This window comes from Vicia villosa, unplaced genomic scaffold (assembly GCF_029867415.1).
Source record: "Vicia villosa cultivar HV-30 ecotype Madison, WI unplaced genomic scaffold, Vvil1.0 ctg.002098F_1_1, whole genome shotgun sequence".
NCBI lineage: Eukaryota > Viridiplantae > Streptophyta > Magnoliopsida > Fabales > Fabaceae > Vicia > Vicia villosa.
The window spans coordinates 22,569-48,060 of NW_026705837.1; the positions used below are offsets into that span (position 1 = coordinate 22,569).

The following is a 25,492-nucleotide window of genomic DNA, read 5'->3' on the forward strand; positions in this document are numbered from 1 at the left end:
ACCGAAACCTTTTCGTATATTTAACTGTTGGAGAGATCTAGAAGGCTATCATAAGTTCGTGGAGGAAAAATGGAGATCTTTCGATGTCCAAGGATGGGGAGGGTATGTATTGAAAGAGAAAATTAAATTGATCAAAAGACACCTTAGAGATTGGAGTAAAAGCCATATGGAAAATTTGGGTGGTAAAATTGAAGAGGTGAAAAAGAAAGTCAACGAAATGGACATTAAAAGTGAAATATCAGTACTGTCCCATGAAGAGGTCTTAACTAAAAGGGAGACGTCAGCTCAGTTATACGCGTTATCAAGATTGAAAGCTAACATACTTTGGCAAAAATCCCGCATGAAATGGCTAAAAGAAGGGGATGCAAACACAATATTTTTTCATAGATGCGTGGCAAATAGAAGGAAAATAAATGAGATTACTTGTATTGAGACACAAAAAGCAAAACTGACAGGGGTTCAAGAGATAAAGCAAGAAATTTTTGAACACTTTTCTGAGGTTTTTATGGAAAAGGCAGTGAATAGACCAGTTCTAAGAGATTTCGAATTCAGAAAGATAGGTATGGAGGATAATGTAAGTCTTACAGCACAATTTGGAGAGGAGGAGATTAAAAGAGCAGTGTGGGAGTGTGATAGTTCGAAGAGTCCCGGACCAGACAGGATAAACTTTGGTTTCATCAAAGAGTTCTGGGAAGTGATTAAAGGTGACTTCTACAGATTCATTGCAGAATTCCATTCAAACAGCAAGCTAGTTCGTGGAGCAAACAGTTCCTTTATTACGTTAATCCCAAAGATTGAGAACCCGATGAAGATAAAGGATTTTCGGCCAATATCGCTCATAGGGTGTATGTATAAAGTGTTGGCAAAGCTTCTCGCAAACAGGTTGAAGAAAGTGGTGCACAAGGTAATAGCTGAATCTCAATTTGCCTTCTTGGAGGGTCGTCAAATGCTAGATTGCGTCCTTATTGCGAACGAGTTAGTTGACGATGCTAAGAGGAAAAACAAAGAAGTTTTGATATTTAAAGTTGACTTTGAAAAAGCGTATGATTCAGTGGACTGGAAGTTTCTTGATTATATGATGGAGAGAATGGGATTCGACGGAAAGTGGCGAGGATGGGTCTCTGAATGCCTACATTCTGCCTCTATTTCAGTCCTGGTAAACGGAAGTCCTACTAAAGAATTTCCAATCGGGAGAGGGTTAAGGCAAGGGGACCCCCTATCCCCATTCCTTTTTTTGTTAGTAGCAGAGGGGCTCAATCTAATGATGTTAAAAGGAACACGAAATAATCTCTTTGATGGATACCAACTAGGGAATGGTGAGGTTATTGTCTCTCACATTCAGTATGCTGATGACACGATTGTGGTAGGGAAGAGAAGTTGGACGAATATTTGGGCGATTAAGGCAATCCTCCAACTTTTCGAACTAGTGTCTGGGCTGAAAGTAAACTTCCATAAAAGTTCTTTTATTGGAATAAATATTCATCAACATTGGGTGGAGGAGGCTTCGAAGGTTCTAAATTGTAAGGTGGGAGTAACACCCTTTACGTACTTGGGGTTGCCGATTGGATGCAACCACCGAAGGGTGAGCGCATGGAAACCGGTGATTGATACAGTAAGAAGAAGGCTGTCTTCCTGGAACAGTAATCATTTATCAATAGGTGGTCGTATTATCCTCTTAAAGTCTGTCTTGTTCGCTTTACCCGTTTACTACCTTTCTTTCTTCAAGGCTCCGACAGGTATAATTTCTAAATTGGAATCCATCTTCAAAAATTTCTTGTGGGGTGGGGGAATGGAAAATAGAAAAGTCAACTGGGTCCAGTGGGATAAAGTTTGCCGTGAGAAGGAAGAAGGGGGGTTGGGTATAAAAAACATTAAGGCTTTTAATCTAGCTCTTTTAGGAAAGTGGAAATGGAGATTATTAAATGAAAAGGATAGATTGTGGGCTAAAGTTCTAAAAGGTAAATATGGGGGGAGTAGCGACCGGGTGAGTAAGTCGAGTAAATTCAGATCCCTATGGTGGAGAGACATTCAATTAATTGATAAGGGAGTGTGGGGATTTAAAAAGCACTGGTTTGAGGATAAGCTTTCTAGAGAGGTGGGAGATGGAGCAGATACTAACTTTTGGGAGGATCCTTGGGTATGTGGGAAAAGCTTGAAGAATTTATACCCGGGTTTGCACAGGTTGGCCGTAGAAAAGGATGTGGTAGTGAGAGAGTCACTTTGCGGAGACGGAGAGGGCACCACGTGGAATGCTAGATGGTTAGATCACTTGGACGAGGGAAATATGAAGTTAGAAGAGGAGATTAGGGAAATGGTGAGTAGAACTAAGTTAAGTGTCAATGTCATGGATAGGTGGAAATGGTCAACACATGAATATACTGTTAAAGAAGCATATAAAGTGATCATTGAAGGGTTGGCTTCGGGGGATGATGAACGCAATGCATACGATACTGCTTGGAATAAACTAGTCCCATTAAAAGTATCAGTATTCGTTTGGAGACTACTGCAGAACAAAATTCCTACTAGTGATAATCTAATCAAGCGAGGCATCTTGGATGTTTCTCAAAATTCATGCCCGTTTGGCTGCGGAAATGAGGAGAATGTGAATCACATTTTCTTCGAATGTCCGATAGCTATGGTTGCATGGAGCGAGATCCTAAGATGGCTGAGTTTGTCCTCTGTTTTTCATAATTCTATTGTGCTGCATTTTCATCAATTTGCAGGTCTTTTAAGATGTGGCAGGGTCAGCAAGGATAGGTCCAGCGTCATTTGGTTCGCGTGCATTTGGGTCTTGTGGAGAAGGCGAAATGAGAAAGTATTTAGAAGAATTGAGGGTGAGGGGGGCGCGTTATCATTCATCGAAGACATCCAGTTAACAGCATGGAAATTGATTAAGAGTAAAGCCCATGGATTCAAGTATGCCTTCTACCAATGGGTTTCAAATCCAAAGGAATGTCTAGGTTGGTAAAGGTCTATGTACATGGGTTAATAGTGGAGGATCGTTGAACTGAAGAGGAACTGGTATTGTTTTCTGTCATTAAGCTGGATCTTTTATCTGAAGCGAGTAATTGGGACACTGCATATAATCTACTATGCATCTTGGTTTTGGCTGTCAATTCTCCTTTTGGTGTTACTGTATTTCAAATCTTGGTGTGGTGCTGGCTGTTTTGGGGACTGAATTGGAGGGGCATATTGGAATGTAGATGTCGGTTAAAATCTGTTTCGGGAATGATCGCCGCCGGCCAAATTTCAATCTCAGCTGCACTGGATGTCATGACCTTATTATTTTTCTAGTTTAGATTGGATCTTTATTCTATATGGAATTTGTGTGGGTGCACTGTTATTTTGGTGTGAGAGCAGATATCACAGTTCCTTTGGAATCCAAGTGTAGTAGTAATGGGGTAGGAGATTTTCTTTTTAATAGAATTGGTGTGTTTAGACAATAGTGCAGTATTATGTAATATTCTGGATTGGCTTGTAATGGCATGACTTATGCCCTGTCTGTTATTTTAATTTAATTGGCTTTTCAAAAAAAAATTGAAAAAGTTGAAGCTATGTGCTTTATCCTTTTCGTTGTTGACAATCAAATCCAATACAATTAGCCACGGCCTCCAAAATAGACACGTCGTCTGCAGAATAAGAATATTATATTTAACGCGTTTCATTTGCATTGCTACTACTTGTAAAGTCAAATAATATACATACGTAGATTTTAAACTCAAATAATATGCATGAATCATTGTCTATCAATCACAATATTGCTACCAACCTATCTATCTATATGTTTTATAATAAAGTTTTAGATGTTGATACCTTTTTCTTTCATAAAATTGATGGTTTTTTTTAGACAATGGGAATAGTAGTGGTTGACGGCTACATTGTTGTTAATTACAGAAATATCCATCCCTCTATTTTCTCTTCTTTTGCTCTATATATAAAGACAATACATTAGCCCATGAAACACATTCCAATTCCATTTCAATATATCAAAAACACTCTTCTTCTTATACATCATCTTCATCTTTCACTTTTCATCATCCAAATTTATCAAAACAATTCTTAAGACTATATATTAATCATGATAGCTATTCGTTTGCTTGTAACACTTTTGGTTCCATTTCTACTTTCTTCTTTTGTTTTCTCTTATTCCACAAATGAACTTAAACTATGGTGTAACCAAACTCCTAACCCTCAACCCTGTGAATATTTCTTGAACAATAACCCTTCTTACCAACACAAACTCATCCAACAAAAATCCGATTTCTTCAAACTTTCATTACAACTTGTTCAACAAAGAGCACTCAAAGCCCATGCAAACACTCTTTCCTTACGCTCCAAATGCAACAACCCACGTGAAATATCTGCATGGGCTGATTGTGTTGACCTATACCAACAAACCATCCTCAAGCTCAACAAAACCCTAGACACTAAAACAAACTGTTCTCAAGTTGATGCTCAAACATGGCTAAGCACTGCTCTCACAAATCTTGACACATGTAAAGCTGGATTCTATGATCTTGGTGTTCAAGACTATGTTCTTCCTCTCATGTCCAACAATGTTACTAAATTGCTAAGCAATACTTTGGCTCTTAACAAAGTTCAATATCAAGAACCTAGCTACAAAAATGGCTTCCCAACATGGGTTAGGCCTGGTGATAGAAAGTTGTTACAATCATCTTCATCTTCTCAGCCTAATTTTCAAAATCTTCTCCCTTTTTCCAAAATATTCTTATGTTTGCAAACCTTTTCAAAACTTTTTTTCTTTTCTTAAAAATATCTTTCGCCCTCAGTGGCTTTTCTTCAAAAGTTTAGACACCGTTAATTGTCGAAACGAGTGGTTATACCCCACGATTTTGAAATTGATTGATAATAACGAGATCTTTTCCGCGTGAGAGAGCTAGTGGCATACTTGTTGATTTTATCCGAGTTGGCGCCCTTCTTTCATTTGCGATGCAAAGAACTTGTTTGTTCTCATGCTCAAGATCAATGGCTGAGTGTTTCTCTCTAACGACAACAAAGTGTTTATTCGTTTTAAAAACGTTTTTCCCAAAAGCGGAACTACATTAGCTCTGACTTCTCCATTGCACCGAGGAGGTATGTAGGCCCAAAGCTTAACGCTTTGCCGAGCTTATTTTAAAAATAAAACAAACCGTTTTTTAGCACACACACACACACAGATTTTCAAAAAGGTTCCCGTGGAGTACCACGGATATGAGGGGTGCTTTAAACCTTCCCCTCATATAATCAACACCCGAACCTGAGTTCTCTTTCTTGTTTTTAAAACAAAACTTTGGGTTTTACGTTCTTTTCCCTTTTCCTTTGAAAAAATAAAGCGCGGTGGCGATTTCAAACGGAATATTGATTCGAGTCAATCCCATGGCTTCGATATCAGATTTTCCCCGCTACAGACAAGATTAAGAGTTTTTACCTCACTTTTGGAGCTATCTTATGTCATCCATTCACATTTGCAAAGTTTGAAAGAAATATTTGGAATTTCAAATTAAAAAGAGAAGAGAGAAAGTGTTTATTTCATTTATTGAATTACAAGTTTTCAACATGGATTTCCAAGGCAATAAGCTGTTACAAAGAGTGTTCATTACATAAAGAATAAATAAATTAAAGCACTGCTGCCTCAGAATAGTAAAGAACCGAAAATCTTCATTGGGTGGTGAATCTCTCATGTGTTCCCTTTAAACTTATGTTGTCCCTACACTACAAAACCGACAAAAAAATCTAACAGCTCAGATCTAAAGCTCCAAGACAGATGCATCTTCCAAGGTCCCTGTACCACATAAAGTCAAAATCACAATACAATTCCATTCAGAGTGCATACACATTCAAGACAAGTTGTACAAAAGCATCATACATCCAAAAGCATAACAGGTTTACAACTTATTTTTGAAGTTTATTAAAGCACTGATCAAAACCTACCACACCATTCAAAATACTAGAGCCTGTTACATTCAAACTTCACACTTCAAAAAGCCAAAAATTCAGAACAAATACAAAGGCAGTCCCACACTTTCATTCATAACAAAAAAAAAACAGCAGCCATACATACCAATTCAGACCATATTCAAATAAACCAATTTCAGTTTCACTATAACTTTTAACCACAAACTATTTCCTAACTGTCACTAACCACCCTTTCAAACTTGTAACTACCTAACAAACCTATTCTTTTCTAATTATCGAAAATCAGTTTTATAACTACCTCATTACTTTCAAACAAGTCCTAACCGAATCCTAACAGAATTCACTACTTTCCACACATATAACAGAATCAGTTGTAACTTCCTATCCATCATAACAGAATTACAATTAACTACCATAACAGAATCAGACAAATAGTTTCTAACCATATCATTCAACTATGCAACTGAATTCAAACAGAATGCTAACAGATTGTAACTGAAAGTAACAGAAAAATCAGAGAAGGGACTCACCTCTATAAATCAGAATTTGGCCTCAACCACTCTCATCAACATCACCATCATCATTTCCAACCCTTCACCCTGTTCCACCATTTTCTCTCCACTTCATTCATTTTCATCACCTTCTCTCTTTCTGGATTCCCCAACCTTCACCACTTCTCAACTCAACCTCCATTCATCATCATCTTCATACCAAACCCGCACTACACGCTCTATTCACCATTGAAGGAGCTTCAACCTTTGAAGCTCCATTCAATTGAGCTTCAACCTCCATCTCCCTTGGTACGGATAAACAGCCATCCCTATCCTCACTTAACGATCTCGCCGGACTCAACAAAAAGGAGAAAGAAATTGAAGCAAGGAAGAAGAAGAAGAAGTATCGAACATAGAAATTCAAAGAACAAGGCAAGAATCACCTGAAGAAGCTCCTCTTCCATTACGCTTATTTTCGCGCCTAAATCTTCAGAACCTCTCTTCTTCGACTACTAGCTCTCGTGCGCTACTCTAGGAAACGAAATTGAATCGGATGGGAGCGTCATAGAGTGGCCGGAGTTTGATGATCGGAGTTTGAACGGAAAGACTAAAGGTTCAATTTGAGGGGACGAGCTCGAGAAATCATCGCCGTCTGTGCGTTTGAAGGAGGGGGAAAACGAGATCGAAAGCTCAAAGGTTACAACACTGAACCCTAATTCCCTTTTTATCTCTTGCTTTGATTAATTGAATTAATTGAGATTAATGTGATATTAAGTGAATATTCATCGTAATTAGTTTAAATGTTAATTAGAACGTTAAGCTATCTGGCTGATTAATGGAATAAAATCTAAAAATCTAGAATGTGGATCAATACCCCTTGGGCTCACACGAATTACTGATGCATACCTCCCTAGGCCCATCTTCATCATTCTTGTGCACTTGAGAAATAAAGAATAATTATCTTGGGCCACATCACGAATTGCTATAGTGTACCCCCGGGCCCATACCATTTTTTTGGCCATATAAAAAATCTGTAACAATAATTCTGCTGGGCCACCAACACCTTTGGGCTCTGCGTTTTACTGATCACACCACTTTATTCAGTTTGCACCCCCTGTTTCCATTAGTTTTGATTTAGGTTTTAATTAGATTTTTTTTGCCATTTCTTTTAGGTATTAAAATACTAATCTTCACTATCATTTTTAGACTTCAATACTAATTTTTGACATATAAAAATAATCACAAAAATACTAGTTTAGGCTAATTCTCTTTTGGTTAATTAGAATTCAATTTCCTTCATAAAAACCATAAAAAAATAAATAGTATCTTTTAATTCATTTTGTGTAATACTTTGAATCATTTGTTTTCATGTTTTGTGCTATATTTTCGAGTCATTCTTTTAGTCAATTTTGTGCTAATTTTGTATCGTGCCTACTTGTGATTTTTACTTGTAATTTCACTTGTATGTTTCCTTAGATTTTAGGACCCATAATTCATGACTTTAGGTAGATCTCCCTTTGTACATAAAATGACAATTAGATTAGAAAATAGGTTAGTTCCCCTTTATCATTTTCTTTTTCTTTTTCAATCTTAAAAAACTTAATAACTACTGATAAGGATCATACCGCTTTCTTCTTCTTTTTGTGGTAGGAAAGAAATGATTGGGGCGTAGGCCCCGATGTATGTTCTTTCCTACTTAGCGGGAGAGAAATGATTGAGGCGTAGGCCTCGGTGTATTTCTTAACCGCTATTTAGAGAATCGATTGTGGCGTAGGCCTCGATGTGCATTCTCTAAATATTCAAAAAAACTGTATTTTATTTAGAGAATCGATTGTGGCGTAGGCCTCGATGTGCATTCTCTAAATATTCAAAAAAAACTGTATTTTATTTAGAGAATCGATTGTGGCGTAGGCCTCGATGTGCATTCTCTAAATATTCAAAAAGACTCTTTTTTGGTATGATCTAAGTCACAAATTAATTTCCCTTAAAAGACACTTAACCAAAAACACTTCAAAATATCTAATAAAGGCTCAGACCTAAACAAAGTAAGGAAGCGGTGCGAAGCCTTGTAGTGGGTTTTGTTCACCATGGAATTACACCTAAAAGACACAAACCAATTTTTATCTTCTCTCTCCTGCCTCCGAGGCATTCTTTCTCTTGCCTTCAGGGCATTCTTTCTCCTAATCGGACATGTTATTTCCGCTCCATTCCCAGCTTAATACTCCAGAGGTCGAGCAGCGGAGTGCGAATGTAACTGTTCAACTAAAAAACACAAAAACAAACAAAAACTAAAGAGCCGAACTACGGCGCTCTGATTCCTGAAAAGGATACGTAGGCATTAGGTCGCGGGGCCTAAGCGAGCACAACTATTTATAAACTTTATTTTCCCCGTGTTTCTTTTCTTTCATTTGCGTGCATTCCCTTAGTAATTAAGCTTTAGATTTATACACCCTTTAGATAGCAACAAACATAGGTGGATACCATCGAGTACGATGGGCGTGAGGGGTGCTAGTACCTTCCCCTCGCGTAACCGACTCCCGTACCTTGATCTCTGGTCGAAAGACCTCTTTCTTATCCTTTCTTTATTCCAGGTTTTCTGATATTCCTTTCCCTCTTTGGGATAAATATATTGGTGGCGACTCTGTTCATTTTCGCGAGCGTGCGACAGCTGGCGACTCTGCTGGGGATGTGATAGACCTGTGCTGGTCCATTCTTAGCGAGTCGATCCTAGCCTTTGTTTGTTTCTTTTCTTTGGGTGTTTTTATTTGTTTATTTATATGCTTACATCCTGTGTATATATGTTTTAGTATCATGTTTGTTTCTGTTTGTATATCATATTTACTTTCCGCATGCATCTGGACTATATTATGGGTCCCCGTGGGGACCACATATTTTCTCTGTTTGCAGGTTGGGTGGGATGTTCTATGAGGTAAAAGGCCCAATACCCAGGCCATGAGTGATACCTTAGGAACTAGGAATAGAGTGGCCATGACGGACAGAAGACGTATGTCTGATTGATCCGATCATGTATCCACGGGCAGAGCTTGGTTGAACGAGGCAATATCGTATGATTGCGCCTACTTTCAATCCTCTGTTGGCTTTTTGACCTACCATATACTAGATCCTACCTGTGAGAGGGGTTGGGAATTTTGTTTTGCAGGAAAACATTCCTCCATCCTACCTTAAACCATTCAGACTATCTATCATAATCAACGTCGAACCTCTGAATCTGGAGGTTTGACCTTATGTGACTTTTGCAAAGGTTATCTATCAGAATCAACGTCGAACCTCTGAATCTAGAGGGTTTGACCATCTTTGACTTATGCACAAGCTATTTATTCAGAAAGCAACGTCGAACCTCTGAATCTGGAGGATTCGACCATATCTTATTGACCATGAGAAGTTGTTATCCAAGAGGCCTTGATCCTTGATCCTGATTTATGTTGCATTTGCATCATCATTAACATTTTGCATTCATGCCTGTGCATTCATGGTTACCAATACTCTTACCTATTTCTCTCCATCAGATCAGTCAAGACGATTCCTCCACACCGATATCTGACAAGAGCTCACAGAAGAAGAATCATGGAGAATTACGAACAAGATCAAGCTGCCATTAGAGAAGAGATGGATCAAATGAAAACTAAGGTCGATGCTATCCTGGAAGCTATCCAAGCCTTGCGAACTGAAAGGGTTCCTGCTACACAAGAGATTCCCGTTGTTGGTAACCAAGCTACTGCTAGCCAACTTGAGGTCGTTCCACCTTCTTCTACTCCATTTGAGTTCCAAGCAAGGACTAATGCTACTCTTGGGATGCCATTCAACTTCATGACTGTTGATACCCTTGGAGCTCCAAACCAAGGTGGGACTATACCCGTGACTTCTGGAGCAATGACTATGGCTGATCCCGTCTTCCCACTCCCTGTGCCACCTTCTCAAACAGAGATTCCTATTCCTGCTTTCTGTGGTACTCGTTCTGCTAACCCAGAAATGCAAACAATACCGACTGCTGAAAGAGCTCGACCCGTTGAGAAATCCGCTGAGAAGTACAAAATCCTTGAGGAAAGAATTCGAGCCATTGAAGGATTTAGTGCCTATGGGATGGATGCTGAGGATATGTGTCTAGTTCCTAATCTGGTTGTCCCTCCTAAGTTCAAGACTCCCGACTTCCAGAAGTACAAGGGTTTGAGCTGTCCGAAGAGCCATATCATCATGTATTGTCGTAAGATGGCTTCTCACATCCACAACGACTCATTGCTCATTCACTGCTTCCAAGATAGCTTATCTGGGGCATCTCTGAACTGGTATATGAATCTGGAGCGTAATAGAATCCGATCTTGGAAGGATTTGTCTGATGCTTTCCTCAAGCAATATCAGTATAACATTGACATGGCACCGACTAGGTTGCAACTTCAAAATCAAGTGCAAAGGACCAATGAGACATTCAAAGAGTATGCTCAGAGGTGGAGAGAAATGGCTGCTCAAGTGAATCCACCACTTTCTGAATCCGAACTGGTTGACATGTTCATGAACACTCTTCAAGGACATTACTATGAGAGAATGGTTGGTAGTGTTTCTTCTGGTTTCTCCGATCTAGTCAGGATTGGTGAAAGAATTGAGAATGGTTTGAAAATTGGTAAGATCCAGAATCCCGCCAATGCTGCTGCTGCAAACCAATATGGGTACAAGAAACCTCAGGGTAACTTTGTCAAGAAGAAAGAAGGCGAGACCAGTGCCACCTATGCTCAAGATCAAGCTCCTTGCTATCGAGTGGCCGCCACCGCCCCTCAAGCTTATGTGGCACCTGTTGGTCAACAACCTTGGGTCCCTTATCAACAATATGTCCAACAACAACAACAAGGTTTCCAACAACAAGGTTATCAGCAGAGACAAGGTCAACAGAGGCAGAATAGGCCTAAAAGGGTGTATGATCGTGTACCAATGACCTATAGCCAACTTCTCGCCGCCTTGCTTGATCAAAAACTGATTCAATTAGCTGAAGCGAGGCCTCCTCCTGATCCTCTCCCTCCAAATTACAAGATTAATGCCAAGTGTGAATTCCACTCTGGAGGATCTGGTCACACCACTGAAGAGTGCAGAGTTCTCAAAGACAAGGTTCAGGATCTGCTTGATGCAAAGGAGATTACATTCACACCTGCGGCACCTAATATGGTCAACAATCCCATGCCACCTCTCAATGGAGCTTCCACCAGTGGAACATGAAGACTTTTATGTTTGTCAGAAAACATTTCATTTGCATTAGAATAAGGCCAAACTTGCCATTGTATAGATTTCTTTAGTATTTTCAATTGTACTACTTTTGTTGTTATCAAGTACTATCCATTGTAAGAAACTCATTCTGTTTGAATAAATAAAAATGTAATATACATGTTTTTCTCAAATCATTTCATCTTTGTTATTATGTTCATTGATACTTCACTCATTTGTCTTAAGCAACTAAAAAAGGAGAATGATGAAAATCAAAAACACATGAATCACTAATTGTATGCCTTTGGAACAAGATCCTGCTGACGATGTACATGCATTGTTTCCATTCCTAAACACCGGAGTTATAAGGAAGTGAAACCTTCGTCAACCCCTTTGAGCCTAAGGAGTAGTAGTTTCTTTTCAAAAAATACAAAAACCCTCAATCTTAACCAGGGGCAGAGTAGTCTTCAGTTAGTGCGACCGAGCGCTCAACTTTCAGGTATTCCATCAGAGGATCAATCATATTCCATATATCACAACAAAAGAAGAAGAGCACATTACACAATGGATGTCTCCCATTCACAAAGAAGAAGGCAGTCACAACCTTTTCATCAAGTCAATCACAAATGTCATACAACTTGTTTCCGAACGAGACAAAAAAGAATGAAAAGAAAGTATTGAATCATGATCAAAAAAAGAAAGAAACAAAAGCCCGCTAAGTCAAAAAAAAATAAGAAAGGAAGAGCTTTGAAGCAAATGACTTAGGCAAAAATTAGGGCATATCCCGCTGGACAACGAAAACCAAATTCAAAAGAAACTCTTTGTCCAGGCAAAAGTTAGGGAAAGTAAAAAACAAAGCAAAAGAAAAATCCTCCAAGGGACAAGTTGTTGTGACCATCAACAAAAGAATCAAAGGGTGGCTGCCACCTCCGCCAAAGCCATAAAGGATCCTCATCCATCACAATCTGTTAGGAGTAAATTAATGGTAAATTCATGTGTTAAAATAAGTGATTTCTTCTCTAAACCAATGCAAAAATGTGATGAATCCATAGGTTTTTATTAAGAATTGAACTGAATAAGTTTAGTTCATGTGTAAAGCAAATCGAATCACTTGTGGGTGTTATTGTTGCAGGTTTTGAGCTGAATAAGAACTTAAGAAGAATATGAGGAGGAAAGAAAGCTGGAAGTCTCAAAGGCTGAAGAAAAAGATGGAAAGTGCAAAGGGCGCGCCGCGAGAGTTCCTAGGCGCGCCGCGAAAATACTTCTGTTTGAGAGGCGCGCCGCGCCAGCCCGTTGCCGCGCCGCGGCCTCGGCGTTAAAGGCCCAAAACTTCTATTTAAAAGCCCTAGCTTCCAAGAGAAAGGTGACTTTTGTGAAGAGCGAAATTAGGAGAGCAATCTGAAGGTGCAGCCACAATCATCAATTGAAGACCAATTCTCTCTCAAGCGAAGACATTCCTTTGATGAAGATGAATTCTTCCATTAATCTTTGTATGTTCTTCATGTCTATGGAGAGCTAAATCCCTCTTGTTGAGTCTAAGGTAGTAGTTAACCTATGAATATACATTACCATTGATTAATTCCTGTGAACAATTGTTTGGATTTATTATCAATAAGAAACCTTGCTTTTAATTTACATCATTGTTGAATCTTTGATCGAAAGAAAGGATTTAACTTTTGCCCTAGGTTACTATATTGATTCAATTGCAATTTGCAGAGATGGAATTGTAATTGGGTTTTCATAATTATCGTTCTTAATTACTATTATCGTTATTGTGATTTGGAGAGATCGAATCTCATATCGGTAAAAGTTATCTAATTTGATTTGCAGACATGGAATCTTATTTGAGGATAAGTGAAGATAATGATTCAAAGGATTGTTCTATTGAGAATTAATTGATAATTGTATAGGATTAGGTTGATGAACCCCAAAGACTCAACATCTTTCTTTAATTGTTAACACAAAGTCCTTTACTTGCTTTTATTTTATTATTTGCTTTTGATATTATTATTAGTATAAAACAAACCAAACCAAATTTCTTCACTCAAAATAAACAACTATAGAACGGCAGTGATATTAACCAATCCCTGTGGATACGATATATTACAGAAAATATTTACCCACAAATACTTTCAACAAATTGGCGCCGTTGCCGGGGATGCAGGTGGTAGTACAGGTGCAGATGCAGGTGGTACAGCTGGGGCTGATAACCAAGGCCAGGATAATGGGGCGAATATTGATGATGATATTGACGCCATGTTTGTATGAGATGATTAGAGGTGATGTGCGAATGAGTGAAAAACTTGTTTTGTGTTGGTAACTGAATTGATGATAAGACTGCTGTTTATTTTTGTGGTTATCTGATCTAGACTCTAGTGAACCTCAGTGGTCACTATGACTTGTTTTTTTTTATTAAATTAAGTTATGTTAAGTATTGCAATTCGTTGTTTCTTTCAATTCTAGTTTTTGTACTCCCAGTTAGAGTAAGTAGTTCCATAACAAAGCGAGAATCTCAAGCGAAGTATCAACAAGGAAGCAACATGTATGAAAAGTGGTAGGAAGTGAATGTTCAAAAATTTTTCACTTTCACTTTCTTTTTCAGTAAGTAACAAAGCAGGTATGAATTTTTGAACTCAAACTCTTAATGTGTGCAATGAAACTTAAGGTGTTAGTAAATACTGTCAGAAGTTCTTTATGGTACATTGTTTGTTGGATCGGCTTAGCCTTAACCATTGTGAGGAAAGCTTTCCATTGTTTACTATATGCAGGAGACCATCAATTGCTTTGACTTGTTTGTATCATGCTAAACCATTTGTTGCATCGTTTGTGGAAATCTGTGAAAGTGATTTAGGCACTTGTTTGAATCTGAGAGTTCTTTTAGCCTATTCCAATGAAAAAAACTTATTTGCTTCTGTGAGAGTGTGATCCTTTGCTAACCATTCTTTGAGCCTGAGGTCAAGATAAGTATTATAATATGCACCAAGGAAATACCTGGTGAGTTTGATCTCAATAAAAAGTTTTGTTTTGGACCATCAACCATAAAATTTGGTGATGTGTTTTCTCTTTGACCTTTTTAGAAAGTAGGGGAGCATTCATATAATCTGAATACAGGTTGATCTCCAAGTTGGGGAGAGTCACATTCAAAATAAGAGTAAGTACTTATGGTAATCGGTGAAAGATAAAAGAAGTCGTAGCTTGAAAAAAAAAAAAAAAGAGAGAAGTAACAACGTTAGAATATAACGGTTGCTGAAAAAAAAAAAACAAAGTGAAAAAGAAAAAAACAAGCTACGAATGAAAAAAGATGGACAGGTAAAGGAAGTAGAGTTTTAGAGAAAAAGAAATAAGTTATGAATTGGATGCTTCCCTATATTAGGAACAACCCTTGATTATCTTCTTTTCTTTGAATCTAAACCACATTACAACCATAGAAAGACCTTCTGATTCTCAGATTCCACAAGACTTGATGCGAGCAATTTGGTGAACGTATGATATGGATCTTTGTTGATTTAATTGTTTGGATGAGTGTTTAACCCCTCTTTTATTCATCATACTTTTTGATGAGAGCGATTAGTGCTGATTCAATTACAATTGTGTAGTGTTTTGAACTTCTGGAGGTAATTTGCTTTCAACGTTTGTTTCATGTGTATATTCTGAGTTTGCAGGTAGAAGAGGAGTATTTGACTTAGTTACTGGATTGAACCACTTGAGAAAACCCTTTTTGAAGAACTTGTTGCTTGATTGTCAGTAAACTTTGCTGGAGGTGAGTAATTTTGTTTAGGGACAAACAAAACTCTAAGTTGGGGAGAGTTTGTTAGGAGTAAATTAATGGTAAATTCATGTGTTAAAATAAGTGATTTCTTCTCTAAACCAATGCAAAAATGTGATGAATCCATAGGTTTTTATTAAGAATTGAACTGAATAAGTTTAGTTCATGTGTAAAGCAAATCGAATCACTTGTGGGTGTTATTGTTGCAGGTTTTGAGCTGAATAAGAACTTAAGAAGAATATGAGGAGGAAAGAAAGCTGGAAGTCTCAAAGGCTGAAGAAAAAGATGGAAAGTGCAAAGGGCGCGCCGCGAGAGTTCCTAGGCGCGCCGCGAAAATACTTCTGTTTGAGAGGCGCGCCGCGCCAGCCCGTTGCCGCGCCGCGGCCTCGGCGTTAAAGGCCCAAAACTTCTATTTAAAAGCCCTAGCTTCCAAGAGAAAGGTGACTTTTGTGAAGAGCGAAATTAGGAGAGCAATCTGAAGGTGCAGCCACAATCATCAATTGAAGACCAATTCTCTCTCAAGCGAAGACATTCCTTTGATGAAGATGAATTCTTCCATTAATCTTTGTATGTTCTTCATGTCTATGGAGAGCTAAATCCCTCTTGTTGAGTCTAAGGTAGTAGTTAACCTATGAATATACATTACCATTGATTAATTCCTGTGAACAATTGTTTGGATTTATTATCAATAAGAAACCTTGCTTTTAATTTACATCATTGTTGAATCTTTGATCGAAAGAAAGGATTTAACTTTTGCCCTAGGTTACTATATTGATTCAATTGCAATTTGCAGAGATGGAATTGTAATTGGGTTTTCATAATTATCGTTCTTAATTACTATTATCGTTATTGTGATTTGGAGAGATCGAATCTCATATCGGTAAAAGTTATCTAATTTGATTTGCAGACATGGAATCTTATTTGAGGATAAGTGAAGATAATGATTCAAAGGATTGTTCTATTGAGAATTAATTGATAATTGTATAGGATTAGGTTGATGAACCCCAAAGACTCAACATCTTTCTTTAATTGTTAACACAAAGTCCTTTACTTGCTTTTATTTTATTATTTGCTTTTGATATTATTATTAGTATAAAACAAACCAAACCAAATTTCTTCACTCAAAATAAACAACTATAGAACGGCAGTGATATTAACCAATCCCTGTGGATACGATATATTACAGAAAATATTTACCCACAAATACTTTCAACACAATCCTTCCTGAAAAGTGAATACTCGTGTCGAACTAGCTGAACGTAGGACTGGAGAACATCACGAAGAAGGGGTGGGTTAAGTAGAACTTGAGCCTTTATCCTTTGTTTCTCAAACCGTGAACCCGGCCACGTTACAACCCTCAAAAGTCCTAATTGAAGCAGGGTTCGTTCCGAAAGCATACAAACTGTAAAATCATGTCAAACTGACTCCTAATGTTGCTGTGTCATTTGTGTTCGTATCAGTACAACATTTTGACAAATAAAACTTTTCTTTGAGATTAACATGTGCATTGCATTCTCATTATCCTTTTCAAAACAGAATTGTCTCTAACTTGAAAGTAAGTACTTGATACCAAGGATAGTTCAACATTGAAATTCCATCGAGTAATCTTACAAAGGCAAAGGTTGGTCATCCACCGAGCAAATATCCCAAACATCCATTTGGTGGAAGAGTTCCTTTCAATCTGGGGCGTTCATCCATGATCTACACTAGGGCAGACCATCACAAATCTCCATGATCCAAGCATTATCAAAGTACTATCTCAAGAGATCATACACGCTGGGGCAAGCTAGTAACAATTCATCTCTTCATCTTCAATCAAGTGTCAGATATCAAGACAAGTGTCGAGGAGTTAAGCTAAACACCTCACCTTCACAAGGGCTGTCCTTCAAGCTATGACGTTTCTACAAAGGCACTCTCCATCGATCCCTGTATCTTGGAAACAATCATTCCATTCATAATCACACATACATCATGCATATCATTGCATTCTCATTGACATTTCTCCCGCATGATCCAATCATCAACAAATCAGGGGCATCCATCCCACCTTGATTCTCAAGCAGAGTTTCAGAACTCCACCTAATCTATTCCACCCAAAGCATGAACCCTGAACAATCAATCAGTACATTGCATATAGAATCCATAGCATTGCATCTCCAGAAGTACATAAGATAAACCAAACATTTGCATATGAAACATAAGCCAAGTTACTCATCAGGTGAGGTCCCTACAAGCAATCAATCGATATTCCACTGGATCACTCAGAGTTACCATTGTGGTGTCATCTCCCAAAGCCAATCATGGTCATTTTTCTTCAACCCAGAGTTGATGTTTTTAAGTTCAACCTAGAGTTGACTTTCCCTCCATCTTTTAACCAAGTTAATTATCTCTTCCCACTCAACCCAGAGTTGACGGTTATCCCCTTTTCAACCCAGAGTTGATGTTTTGGTGTTCAACCCAGAGTTGATTTTCCTTTCATCTTTTAACCCCGAGTTAATTATATTTTCCCACTCAACCCAGAGTTGACGGTCATCATTTTTCTTCTCCCTCTCACCCAGAGTTGACGGATATCTTTTATTCAATCCAGAATTGACTTCTCTTTTCCCACTCAACCCAGAGTTGACGGTTATCTTTTGTCCTTTTCCCTCTCACCCAGAGTTGACGGATATTCCTCATTATCTTTTCTCTTTCCCACTCAACCCAGAGTTGACGGTTATCTTTTCTCTTTCCCACTCAACCCAGAGTTGACGGTTATCCTTTCTCTTTCCCACTCAACCCAGAGTTGACGGTTATCTTTTGTCCTTTCCCACTCAACCCAGAGTTGACGGTCCTCCTTTATTCAATCTAGAATTGATTTCTTTTCCCTCTCAGCCCAGAGTTGACGGTTATCTTTTATTCAACCCAGAGTTAATCCCACTCAACCCAGAGTTGACGGTTATTTCTAATTGTTCATCTTTCCTTTTTCAATCCAGAGTTGATGTTCTTACTTTCTTTCTCAACCCAGAGTCGATGCCTATACCTTGTCCCACTAATACTGATTTCCCTTACCGTTCTCAATCCAGAATTGATGTTCACCTCTTATCCAACCCCGAGTTGACCTCCCTTTATTCTTCAGCCCAGAGTTGACCTAATCTTTTCTTTTTTAACCCAGAGTTGATGTTCATTCCATTTCTAACACAGAGTTAATTTGTTCAATCCAGAGTTGATACATTCTTCCTCAATGAAGTTGACATTGTTTTTTTCCCAGTGGATCCCGCCTTTCATCAGGCAAATTTTCAGGTTCTTTTGATATTTAATCTTCTTCTACCTTGAATGATCGAAAGGCTAGCGCCAATCTCACCTTCAGGTTTAAGATGATTAAATAGGGGCAGCTGTTGCACCCCAAAATTTGCCCATCTAATTTTATTTCTAATTGGCTTATGCATCTTATAATCTCATTCATTAGGTCATAAATAAAGTCATGCATTCATCAATAATCTAGCATGGGATCAAGGAATCAGACAAGCTAGGACTCATGTGATTTAAAGATTTTCACATTAAATGGGTTTCATTTAATTGGATGTTATTGAGCATGGATTAAAATTAGAGTTTGATACTCCTCAATCAACAAGGGTTTTTCACCTTTAATATTTATCATGATCGAGGAAATTGTGTGGTTCTAGTCATAGCTTCTGAGCTAGGCAAACTTACTTCAAATCGCGTTTTGGTTCGTTTCTCGGATATGAAAGGCTCTTTTGGTTCATGGTTCTTTGGTCGAGGTATAAATTATCTCTTTGGCTCTCATACAAAGGCTTGAGGCATCATGGTATAAAAGATTACCTATTAAATTCAAAAGACAATGTCATACCCCAATTTTTGACCCTAAAATCCTATATCATTCATATCCCAATCACTAATCAAGAGCTTCACTTGGAAGTTTGTTTATGGTGTTGCACTCACCTCATCAATGAGAGGGACCATCAAGCACCAATGATTGTTTACCTTGTATGCATATTATACTAACCCAAATACCAAAAATATTGCTTTGTTTCTTTGTAGGCTTTTGTTTTGTAGGTACCAAGCCAAGACATGCAATAAGCAAGGCATTTTTCACATTTTTGACTGATGAAATCGATTTCCCTACTGGGTAAATCGATTTCCCTGCAGCAATCTTCAACAAAATCACATTCTGGACAGCATGAAATCGATTTCCCTCCTGGGTAAATCGATTTCCCTAGTGTATTTTGCGCCAAATTCTCTTCTGGAACAGAGTGAAATCGATTTCACTCCTGGGGAAATCGATTTCCTTCAGGCGAAATTCAAAAAAAATAGAGAGGGAAGCTTGATTTGATCTTGGCACCTATTTTCTTTGACCATCTTTGTCATTTCACCAATTTTCCACCTCATCAAAATAATTCTCTTCATTAAACCCACTTAAACCCCATTTTACCACTTTTTACCATTTAATTGCCACTTTAATCACCAATTAAACACAAGCTAATTACCAAATGCAAAAAGACCAAATTGCCACTACTCTTGCTCCAACTCTATAAATAGAGCCCTCTACTCTCTCATTTCTCAAGCTTTTGAGAGCCAAAAAACCCCTTGCAATTTCTCTCCTCATCCCTACCAAATTCACCAAAGCTCTTTGTTCTTTCATAAAGTTTGTGAGTCACATCTTGAACCTCACAAACTTTGAGCTAAACCACCATCTATTTCACTCTTTTTTCTTCAATTGTTGAGAGATCAAGATTTGTGTTGGTGATTATTGAAGTAGATCTAAGTTTTGTTCAAGATTTGGTAATTTTCTTCATCCTTTTTGTATATCATGATGTAGATCTTTGTTGCTTGTGTGTGATGCATCTTTGATGCTATATTGGTGCTATTTGATGGTGATTTGATGGAAAATTCGTGCTCCAATTGATATGTGATCATAAGGTGTTTGTTTGTTTGCTTAAGTCAAGTTTTATGCCTTTAAATGTTGTTTTTGCTGAAATTTGCACTGGTCAAATCGATTTCCTTAAGGCTCAAATCGATTTCATGCTGTACGTAACTTGTTTTTTTTGAAAACTGCCTTATGGAAATCGATTTCCCTCTGCATGAAATCGATTTCCTGCTGGCAGAATGTGTTTTATTTTGCCTTTTTATGCTTGTTTTGGCTTCCTACTTCCTCCACTTCATTAATATCATTGGATCTAGGATGTTGATAGGTTTGAAATGACCTAATCCATAATATTAGATGAATGATACTAATGATAGTGTGAGTTGATTATCTTTTATGTTTTCATTCTTAATTTCATCTTATCTTTCTTTTGATCGATGAAAGTCTTAATATCTTGAGAATTCTATGGATTCTTGATAAAGACTAGATCAATTTGTTTCTATTCTTATCTTTTTCATCTTGTTTTCTTTGATCGATGAAAGTCTTAATATCTTGAGAATTCTATGGATTCTTGATGAAGACTAGATCAATTTGTTTTCCTTATTATCTTTTCATCATATTTGCTTTTGATCGATGAAAGTCTTAATATCTTGAGAATTCTATGGATTCTTGATAAAGGCTAGATCATTTCTTCTTCTCCTTCTTATTTCTTTTGATTAATAATCTTGATACATGGAGAGTTCTCCTACATTTGTCCCGACTCGATAAAAGATCAAACATGGAAGAGAATTGTATGCGGTTGATTTAAGACTTGTGGAGGTTCTTATCGTGTAGTCGCTATGATTTTATCAAGCTTCTGATAAGCCCCATTGACTTTAAATCCGAGTACATCATTCACTCACCATAGATCTTCCTACTAACTTTGATAACATACTTGACAAGTTTCAAGATGGTTATCTTTAACATTTAACAACTAACTTTAATTTCCGCACCTTTATATTACCGCTCTTTATATTACCGCTCTTTATATTTCTCGCCTTATCGCTTTACTTTATCATTTCATCATATTTACTTTCCGCCATTTTCTCTTTGTCCATTTGGACGTTTATAATTCCGCTATTTTCTCTTTGTCCACTTGGACATATGTTTATGCTTCTGTTATTTTTCTTTTGTCCACTTGGACCATACTTTATTTTTTCGCTAAAACACTAATAAATAACCAAAATCTAAAAAATACATAAGGCTCTCTTTGGACTATCGGTTACTATCCCTAGCACTTTGGAGATTCGGACTTATGGACCTAGTGCCTCTGGACTCGTTCTATTGCTATCCTGTGATTGTTCTGTCTGTCTGGCATTGTTCTGTTGTATGTTTATGTGTGCAGGTATTTCCTTGAAAGCCCTTGATGGTTAATTCCAAGGCATTGAGATAAGGATTTTACCCGAAAACAGCCGTTACTCTGCCCGATTTTCGTCAGAATCTTAATGTGCTTAATGAAAAATGGTGCTAAGACAATAAGTTCATCTGGATTCCCAAGTGTTAATGTGTTGGTATTGATAAATCCAAAGGATGGGAAAACTACATTGACTCTTAATGTCAAGTGTTGGCTTCTTATTTGGTTAGACCGTTCCTTTCCTTAGCTTTTATTTTATGCATTAGGTTAGCCTCTTCATCTCCTCCCATTCTTAAATTTTCAAAATCTTCTCCCTTTTTCCAAAATATTCTTATGTTTGCAAACCTTTTCAAAACTTTTTTTCTTTTCTTAAAAATATCTTTCGCCCTCAGTGGCTTTTCTTCAAAAGTTTAGACACCGTTAATTGTCGAAACGAGTGGTTATACCCCACGATTTTGAAATTGATTGATAATAACGAGATCTTTTCCGCGTGAGAGAGCTAGTGGCATACTTGTTGATTTTATCCGAGTTGGCGCCCTTCTTTCATTTGCGATGCAAAGAACTTGTTTGTTCTCATGCTCAAGATCAATGGCTGAGTGTTTCTCTCTAACGACAACAAAGTGTTTATTCGTTTTAAAAACGTTTTTCCCAAAAGCGGAACTACATTAGCTCTGACTTCTCCATTGCACCGAGGAGGTATGTAGGCCCAAAGCTTAACGCTTTGCCGAGCTTATTTTAAAAATAAAACAAACCGTTTTTTAGCACACACACACACAGATTTTCAAAAAGGTTCCCGTGGAGTACCACGGATATGAGGGGTGCTTTAAACCTTCCCCTCATATAATCAACACCCGAACCTGAGTTCTCTTTCTTGTTTTTAAAACAAAACTTTGGGTTTTACGTTCTTTTCCCTTTTCCTTTGAAAAAATAAAGCGCGGTGGCGATTTCAAACGGAATATTGATTCGAGTCAATCCCATGGCTTCGATATCAGATTTTCCCCGCTACAGACAAGATTAAGAGTTTTTACCTCACTTTTGGAGCTATCTTATGTCATCCATTCACATTTGCAAAGTTTGAAAGAAATATTTGGAATTTCAAATTAAAAAGAGAAGAGAGAAAGTGTTTATTTCATTTATTGAATTACAAGTTTTCAACATGGATTTCCAAGGCAATAAGCTGTTACAAAGAGTGTTCATTACATAAAGAATAAATAAATTAAAGCACTGCTGCCTCAGAATAGTAAAGAACCGAAAATCTTCATTGGGTGGTGAATCTCTCATGTGTTCCCTTTAAACTTATGTTGTCCCTACACTACAAAACCGACAAAAAAATCTAACAGCTCAGATCTAAAGCTCCAAGACAGATGCATCTTCCAAGGTCCCTGTACCACATAAAGTCAAAATCACAATACAATTCCATTCAGAGTGCATACACATTCAAGACAAGTTGTACAAAAGCATCATACATCCAAAAGCATAACAGGTTTACAACTTATTTTTGAAGTTTATTAAAGCACTGATCAAAACCTACCACACCATTCAAAATACCAGAGCCTGTTACATTCAAACTTCACACTTCAAAAAGCCAAAAATTCAGAACAAATACAAAGGCAGTCCCACACTTTCATTCATAACAAAAAAAAAACAGCAGCCATACATACCAATTCAGACCATATTCAAATAAACCAATTTCAGTTTCACTATAACCTTTAACCACAAACTATTTCCTAACTGTCACTAACCACCCTTTCAAACTTGTAACTACCTAACAAACCTATTCTTTTCTAATTATCGAAAATCAGTTTTATAACTACCTCATTACTTTCAAACAAGTCCTAACCAAATCCTAACAGAATTCACTACTTTCCACACATATAACAGAATCAGTTGTAACTTCCTATCCATCATAACAGAATTACAATTAACTACCATAACAGAATCAGACAAATAGTTTCTAACCATATCATTCAACTATGCAACTGAATTCAAACAGAATGCTAACAGATTGTAACTGAAAGTAACAGAAAAATCAGAGAAGGGACTCACCTCTATAAATCAGAATTTGGCCTCAACCACTCTCATCAACATCACCATCATCATTTCCAACCCTTCACCCTGTTCCACCATTTTCTCTCCACTTCATTCATTTTCATCACCTTCTCTCTTTCTGGATTCCCCAACCTTCACCACTTCTCAACTCAACCTCCATTCATCATCATCTTCATACCAAACCCGCACTACACGCTCTATTCACCATTGAAGGAGCTTCAACCTTTGAAGCTCCATTCAATTGAGCTTCAACCTCCATCTCCCTTGGTACGGATAAACAGCCATCCCTATCCTCACTTAACGATCTCGCCGGACTTAACAAAAAGGAGAAAGAAATTGAAGCAAGGAAGAAGAAGAAGAAGTATCGAACATAGAAATTCAAAGAACAAGGCAAGAATCACCTGAAGAAGCTCCTCTTCCATTACGCTTATTTTCGCGCCTAAATCTTCAGAACCTCTCTTCTTCGACTACTAACTCTCGTGCGCTACTCTAGGAAACGAAATTGAATCGGATGGGAGCGTCATAGAGTGGCCGGAGTTTGATGATCGGAGTTTGAACGGAAAGACTAAAGGTTCAATTTGAGGGGACGAGCTCGAGAAATCATCGCCGTCTGTGCGTTTGAAGGAGGGGGAAAACGAGATCGAAAGCTCAAAGGTTACAACACTGAACCCTAATTCCCTTTTTATCTCTTGCTTTGATTAATTGAATTAATTGAGATTAATGTGATATTAAGTGAATATTCATCGTAATTAGTTTAAATGTTAATTAGAACGTTAAGCTATCTGGCTGATTAATGGAATAAAATCTAAAAATCTAGAATGTGGATCAATACCCCTTGGGCTCACACGAATTACTGATGCATACCTCCCTAGGCCCATCTTCATCATTCTTGTGCACTTGAGAAATAAAGAATAATTATCTTGGGCCACATCACGAATTGCTATAGTGTACCCCCGGGCCCATACCATTTTTTTGGCCATATAAAAAATCTGTAACAATAATTCTGCTGGGCCACCAACACCTTTGGGCTCTGCGTTTTACTGATCACACCACTTTATTCAGTTTGCACCCCCTGTTTCCATTAGTTTTGATTTAGGTTTTAATTAGATTTTTTTTGCCATTTCTTTTAGGTATTAAAATACTAATCTTCACTATCATTTTTAGACTTCAATACTAATTTTTGACATATAAAAATAATCACAAAAATACTAGTTTAGGCTAATTCTCTTTTGGTTAATTAGAATTCAATTTCCTTCATAAAAACCATAAAAAAATAAATAGTATCTTTTAATTCATTTTGTGTAATACTTTGAATCATTTGTTTTCATGTTTTGTGCTATATTTTCGAGTCATTCTTTTAGTCAATTTTGTGCTAATTTTGTATCGTGCCTACTTGTGATTTTTACTTGTAATTTCACTTGTATGTTTCCTTAGATTTTAGGACCCATAATTCATGACTTTAGGTAGATCTCCCTTTGTACATAAAATGACAATTAGATTAGAAAATAGGTTAGTTCTCCTTTATCATTTTCTTTTTCTTTTTCAATCTTAAAAAACTTAATAACTACTGATAAGGATCATACCGCTTTCTTCTTCTTTTTGTGGTAGGAAAGAAATGATTGGGGCGTAGGCCCCGATGTATGTTCTTTCCTACTTAGCGGGAGAGAAATGATTGAGGCGTAGGCCTCGGTGTATTTCTTAACCGCTATTTAGAGAATCGATTGTGGCGTAGGCCTCGATGTGCATTCTCTAAATATTCAAAAAAAACTGTATTTTATTTAGAGAATCGATTGTGGCGTAGGCCTCGA

The 25,492-nt window shown here is 37.5% G+C and overlaps 1 protein-coding gene across 1 annotated transcript; it reads left to right on the plus strand.

Annotated features, from left to right (window-relative positions):
- Nucleotides 1–4,078: 4,078 nt before the first annotated feature.
- On the plus strand, nucleotides 4,079–13,883 carry LOC131637847 (pectinesterase 2-like). The gene is made up of 2 exons (XM_058908419.1): nucleotides 4,079–4,652; nucleotides 13,780–13,883. Exons 1-2 carry the CDS (start codon nucleotides 4,079–4,081, stop codon nucleotides 13,881–13,883), a joined length of 678 nt encoding a protein of 225 aa, XP_058764402.1.
- The last annotated feature ends 11,609 nt before the right edge of the window (nucleotides 13,884–25,492 follow it).

Excerpts from the sequence above, each read along its gene's own strand:
- LOC131637847 (XM_058908419.1), top strand. The coding sequence starts at position 4,079 with ATGATAGCTATTCGTTTGCTTGTAACACTTTTGGTTCCATTTCTACTT. Across the intron at positions 4,653-13,779 it reads CCCAACATGGGTTAGGCCTG|GTGGTAGTACAGGTGCAGAT; the intron begins GTGATAGAAAGT and ends CCGGGGATGCAG.